General features: G+C 41.5%; 1 protein-coding gene across 2 annotated transcripts in view; it reads right to left on the bottom strand.

Annotated features, from left to right (window-relative positions):
• Positions 1 to 744: 744 nt before the first annotated feature.
• Positions 745 to 6,704, bottom strand: part of hoga1 (4-hydroxy-2-oxoglutarate aldolase 1) — a 27,870-nt gene continuing 21,910 nt past the window's right edge. For both annotated transcript variants that reach the window (XM_073027021.1, XM_073027022.1), the window contains exons 6-7: positions 4,921 to 5,054; positions 745 to 1,372 (exon numbers count right to left, since the gene is read on the bottom strand). In XM_073027021.1, the coding sequence (XP_072883122.1) occupies positions 1,223 to 1,372; positions 4,921 to 5,054 (284 nt within the window). In that variant the 3' untranslated portion in view covers positions 745 to 1,222. The remainder of the gene's footprint in view (positions 1,373 to 4,920; positions 5,055 to 6,704) is intronic.

Raw genomic sequence — 6,704 nt, 5'->3', positions numbered from 1 at the left:
ATCGGAGCAGGATTGAAAAGCACAGCAACACTTTTTTTACACCATAAGGAGTCGGTCATAAAGCATACTCCACCTCCTCTGCCTTTGAAAGAAACCTATCAACTGTCCAAAGGCCTAAATAGAATGAATACAAAGAGCACATTTCCTGTGGTGAGGGGTTCTTAGACTAGAGGGTACAGCTTCAAAATTGAAGGACATCCATTTAGAACAGAGATGAGCAGAGAGTGGTGAATCTTGGCTGTGAAAGCCAAGTCACTGGGCATACTTAAGCCAGAGGTTGATAGGTTCTTGATTAGTCAAAGTATGAAAGTTTTACAGGGAGAAGGCAGGAAAATGGGTTGAGAAGAAATAGATCAGCCATGATGAAAAGTTGGAACAGATTTGGTGGGTTGAATGGCCTAATTCTGCTCCCATGTCTTATGGTCTTATTTTCTCCCCTCTGCACTCTGCCTTCAACCAATTCATAGCTATGGACAATGTGGGTTAGTTAAAAGCGTTTGTGCTCCCCATCTAAGCTGCTTATGCTGTCAAGTATGCTTGTGATTTTAAGTGCCACTTTCCAAATCCTTAAACTCTGAGTTGCTGAAAACAGATTGTATTGGTTTACAATTGGATTGAGATGCTCACTGGCAATGACCTATCAGATGATTCAGTGAGATTTCCTCCGCAGGCCTTCCACTGTAAATACCAGAATCTGTTCACTCAGTCCCAGGGCACATACACCACCAAATTATACATCAAAGACAAGAGATAAAGATTAACTTTATTTGTCACATGTGCACTGAAACTTAGAGAAATGTGTTGTTTTGCATTAAATCAGCCAGGACTGTGCTAGTCAGCCTGCAAGTATTGCCATGCTTTCGGCACTAACATAACATGCCTACAACTCACTGACCCTAACCTGTAGACTTTGGAACGTAGAAGGAAACTAGAGCACTCAGTGGAAACCCATGTGGTCACAAAAAGAACATACAGACAGATGGTCCTTACAGACAACGGCAGTAAAGCGGTGCAATATAGAGTGGAGAGGGTCAGCAACATTAAATTCCTTGGTGTTATCAATTTGCATGACCTGTTAGCTTGCAAATGTCACCAGACTTTCCAGCGCCAACAAAGCATGTTCAACAGAACAACAGCAATAAAAAACAAAACAAGCCCATTTCTCAAGCAGTTTCTAGAAGATTACCCAGTTCTACATCTGTAATTGTCAGTGTGGTTAAGTTTACAGCCATCCGTTGGACGTGAAGTCATCACACAACTCCTTCCTCTCTGCTTCCGTCAAGGGCAGTAACGGAGCACGGCAGGGTCCTCCGTGATACCCAAACCATTCCATCGCTTCCTTGAGGCCTGCGATGCCAAACTTGCGTGTAATCTACAAGATATAAGAATGTTGAATAAGTGACTACTGATCTTACTTTCAATGTATTCCATGTTAATTTTCGGGAGGGGAGAGCCAGAGGTTATTGCACTCCCTGAGTATTACAGCACAGAAACAGGCCCTTTGGCCCAACTCATACAATACACCCCATTCAAGTTAGTTCCATTTGCCTGCATTTGGTCCACATCCCTCTAAACTTTTCCTATCCTGTTCAACACTTCCTCTGGCAGCTCATTTCACACAGGTATTACTCTCCCTCTCTTCCTCATTTCCCTTCAAACCCTGAACCTTGGCCTTAACCCAACCCTGGGGGAGAATTCATCCTGTCCATGCCTCTCAGGTCTTCATATACCTCTCAGTCTCCGGGGGGACGGTGGTGATGTGGGAGGTGGTTTTGGCTGATACAGTAAGGAGACATGGATGATAGAAGAATGGAGAGTTACGTGCTGTGTAGGAGGGAAAGGTTGGATTGATCATGAAGTACATTTATTATTTTATTTTAGAAATAGAGCATGGTACCAGGCCCTTCCAGTTGATGGAAGGAGTAGTTAGGGACTCAAGAGCAGATAAAGTGCCCTTGATTTAAATAAGGTTGGATTCAGATTCATTTATTTATCACGTGTTGAAACATACAGTGAAATGCGCCATCTGTGTTAAAAATCTAAAGATGTGCCACCCAATTACACCACATGGCCAATTAGCCTGCTAACCAGTACGCCAAGTTCAAGTTTATTCTCATTCAGCCATGTACATGTATACTTCCAATCGAAACAACATTGCTCTGGACCATGGTGCATAACACACAGCTCACACACAAAGTAATATTACCACAAATACTGTAACAGACAATAAGATGATTTACGTCTCTGGACTGTGGGAGGAAACCGCAGCACGCAGAGAAAACCCACACGGTCACAGGGTTCTTCACAGCCGTATACAATAGATTGGCATAACACTGTGGGCCAAAGGGCCCATTCTCTGCTGTACTGTTCTGTGTCCTAAATAAAGTTCCAGGGACAACTCAGTCCCTCAAATCCTGGCAACGTCCTCGTAAATGCTCAGCAGTCTATCAGCAAGAGAGTTCAAAAAGCGTACAACCGTCTGAGAGAAAAGAAAGTCACACCATCGCATTTTTATATGATGAACCCTTTATTTTTAAGCACTAACTGTCCCGTTTCTGGAACTCCCCACAAGAGGGATCTTCCTCTCCTCACTCCTGTCAAGATCACCCCAGACCCCGTATCTTTTAATTGGGTGCCCTTTCCCTTAACAGCAGCACATACAAGCCTTCCCAGACAACCTGTACATGCCCATAACTAAAATCAGCGTAGTAGCTGCGTAAACCAGCAACCTGGGCTTCATTTCCTGCCGCTGTCTGTAAAGAGTTTGTACGTTCTCCCGATGACTGCGTAGCTTTCCCCTGTGTGCACCGGTTTTCTCACACATTCCAAAGGAGTACAGGTCAGGGTCAGTAAGTTGTGGGCACGCTATGTTGGTACCAGAGGCGTGACGACACTTGTGGGCTGCCCAGAACCGATATGATTTGATGTAAATGACATTTCACTGTATGTTTTAATGCTTCACTGTACACGTGACAAAAGAGACCAGTCTTCCTTTTCCATTTTTCTTTCTATCTACCACACATTCGAGCCCCAGGTGAGCCCACCATTCACAAAAATCCTCCATCGTGTCCATAGATACCTTGGTGCGGTCTTTCATTGATTCTTTTCCAATATTTTTATTAATTTACATATAAGAATACACAGTACAAGAAAAAAAATATATATCAATACATTATACTAAATCACGTATAAAGATTCCTTACCCTATATTCATACAGATTGATTAATTCATAACATTGAAATATAGTAATTTTATTATATTAAAAAATCCAACCCACTACCAAGACTAAAGCTGATTAGTAAAGAAAAAAAGGAAAAAAAAATTATTAGTCATCATCTGTGCTTTAACAGGAATTCAATTTTGGACCCATTTTCATTCAATGGATTAAATTACTTTATTTAGCTCCTTCCGCTAGGGTTATCACTAATTCTCATAATTCCAAACCATTGAAGTTTCAACGTGGCACTAGACAAGGCTGTCCACTGAGCCCTTTGCTTTTTGATCTGGCCTTAGAGCCCTTAGCCAATGCCTTTCAAGAACCTAATTATATCACTGGTATTTTAAGGAGAGACACTATTCACAAAGTCTCGCTGTACGCTGATGATCTGCTGCTATTTATTTCTAACGTTGGGACTTCGTTACCCCATGCGCTTTCTTTACTCTCCTGTTTCAGCCAGTTCTCAGGTTATAAATTAAACCTACATAAAAGTGAACTTTTCCCTTTGAATAATTTGATACCAACAAATTCTAACCTTCCTTTTAAAATTGTAAGAAACCAACTTACCTACTTAGGTATAACAATCACTAAAAACTGTAAGTGTCTATTTAAAGAAAACTTCCTTACCCTAATGAATCACGTAAAAAGGATACTATCAAATTGGCCGCCTCTTTTGTTATCGCTGATTGGCCAAATTAACTCTATCAAAATCAATATATTACCTAAATTTATATATCTTTTTCAGGCATTATCTGTTTTTATTCCTAAATCCTTTTTTTGATTCTCTTGACTCTATCTTCTTATATATGGAAGAATAAGCATCCCAGATTAAATAAAATTCACCTTCAGTAAGATAAAAAGAATGGAGGATTAGCCTTACCAAACTTCAGATTTTATTATTGGGCAGTTAATATAAGAAATCTTACATTTTGGTTACATTACATTAATTGCGAGGATTGCCCGATGTGGGTTTTTTTAGAAGCTGCCTCTGTTAATAAATTTTCTATTATTTCTCTTCTTAGATCCTCACTTCCTCTGTCTCTGAGTAAGTTAACTGATAATCTGGTAGTTAAACACACTATGAGAATTTGGATAGAATTCCAAAAATACTTTGGCTTATTGAGATTTTCTCTTTCGAGTCCCATTTTTTCTAATTATTTTTTTAAACCCTCTATGATTGATGTGACTTTTAAAGAATGGGATAGATTAGGTATTAAATGCTTTCAGGACTTGTTTGTAGAGGGAAGTCTCTTTTCGTTTGAACAACTGTCAACTAAATATAGTTTACCCAAAACTCATTTTCTTCAATACCTACAAATAAGAGAGTTTTTACCGTCTCAAATAAGTATATTCCATTGATTCTATTAGGGTTATTACTCTATTATAGATTTATTGAGTATGCCTGCAAGAAAATGAATCTCAAGGTTGTATTTTGTGACACACACGTACTTTGATGATAAATTTACTTTGAACTTTGAAGAGCCAAGCCGACCAGGAGATTCCTGGTGTGGCCCTCTCCCCTCTGCCCCAGGCTACCACAGATCGGGAGCAACCAGAACTCGAGGAGAAGCCCCTTCGGATATGTGTTTCTGCCGTGAGACCAGAGCCCAGCACCTTCTGACACACAACAGGTTACTGCAAAGTGCACCATCAGTGATGCCTAATTCGAAAACACAGGGTTGAAGAACGAAGCTACACCTACTGCTGCATTTGGCTCGACCAGCCTGTACTGAAGTTCACGAGCGTCTACCCACTGTCCGGCCAGGCAGAGCTTTTCCAGCTTGCACAGGGGCTCCCCGAGCACGTTCGCCAGCGCACACACGCCTCCGACAGCACCTGCACAGATAACGTGGAGATGGAGGCAGAGAATAAAACTCCCTTTGTACACATCTGTACCCTGTTTGTTAATCCACATATCTACTTGATTAAATATAATTGCGAAGAAAGCACGACAACGCCTCTACTTTCCCAGGAGCTTGCGGAGATTCGACATGTCATCAAAAACCTTGGCAAACTTCTATAGATATGTGATGGAAAGTGTGCCGACTGGCTGCATTACAACCTGGTATATGAACATTAATGATTTTGAGCAAAAAATCCTACAATAGGTAGTGGATTCGGCACAGAACAAAGCAGGTACAGCCCCTCCCAACCATTGAGCACATCTACATGAAACATTGTCGTAGAAAAGCAGCATCCATCATCGGAGAGATCCTCACCACCCAGGCCATGCTCTTTTCATCAGGTAGAAGGTACAGGAGCCTCAGGACTCACACCATCATGATAAAGAACAGTTACTACCCCTCAACCATCAGGCTCTTGAACAAAAGGCAATAACTACACCAATGTACGGACTCCTTTAACTTGATACTTCATGCTCATTATTTATTAATTATTATCTGCATTTGGACAGTTTGTTTACAGTTCCTGATGTGTACAGATCCTGTTTACAGTTACCATTCTATAGATTTGCTAAGAATAATCACAGAAAAAGATCCCAGGTGACACGTATTTACTATAATAAATTTTACTTTGAACTTTAATCAGCTAATCACAGATCAGCAACTTAGTGCATAAAAGCATGCAGACCACGTCTGCACATTCCGAATCACACACACTTCAATGAAAAGGGTATCGTAGGAAAGGCAGATGAGCTCAGGGTGTGGATCAACACCGGGAACTATGATGATGTAGCCATTAGTGGGACTTTGTTGCAGAGGGCAGGACTGGCAGCTCGGGGTTAATTCTTTTAGACATAATAGAGTGGGAGGGATTAAAGGGGAAGGAATGGTGTTACTAGTCAGGGAAAATATCGCAGCGGTGCTCAGTCAGGACGGACAGGAGGACTCGTCTAGTGAGGCGTTATGAGTGGAACTGAGGTATAGGAAAAGTACGACCACATTAATGGGACTACATTACAGACCACCCAGCAGTCTGTGGGATTTAGAGGAAGAAAATTTGCAGAGATTGTTGCAAGAAACACGAGGTTGCAAGAGTACGTGATGTTAACTTTCCACATATTCACTGGGACGCCCATACTGTTAAATTGAGATTGAGATCCAGATTGTCAAATGTGTTCAGGAAAAATCCCAACCAGAGAGTGTGCAATACTCAATCTCCTGTTAGGGAATGAGACAGAGCAGGTGACAGAAGCTTGTGTAGGGGAACACTCTGCATCTAGTGACCACAAAACCATTAATTTCAAGGTGATTGTGGAAAAGGTTAGATCAGGTTCGCAGGTTGAGATTCCAACTTGGAGAAAGGTCAATTTTGATGGCATCAGAAAAGACCCAGCAAGTATGGATTGAAAGCAACGCACACAAAATGCTGGTGGAACGCAGCAGGCCAGGCAGCATTTAGAGTGAGAAGTACTGTCGACGTTTCGGGCCGAGACCTTTCATCAGGACCAGCATTTTGTGTGTGTTACTTGCATTTCCAGCATCTGCAGATTTCCTCAAGTATGGATTGAGACAGGCTGTTTTCCGG

This window comes from Hemitrygon akajei, chromosome 23, assembly GCF_048418815.1.
Source record: "Hemitrygon akajei chromosome 23, sHemAka1.3, whole genome shotgun sequence".
Taxonomy (NCBI): Eukaryota; Metazoa; Chordata; class Chondrichthyes; order Myliobatiformes; family Dasyatidae; genus Hemitrygon; species Hemitrygon akajei.
The sequence above is the reverse complement of the archived record's forward strand: the minus strand, read 5'-3'. Positions and strand labels throughout refer to the sequence as shown.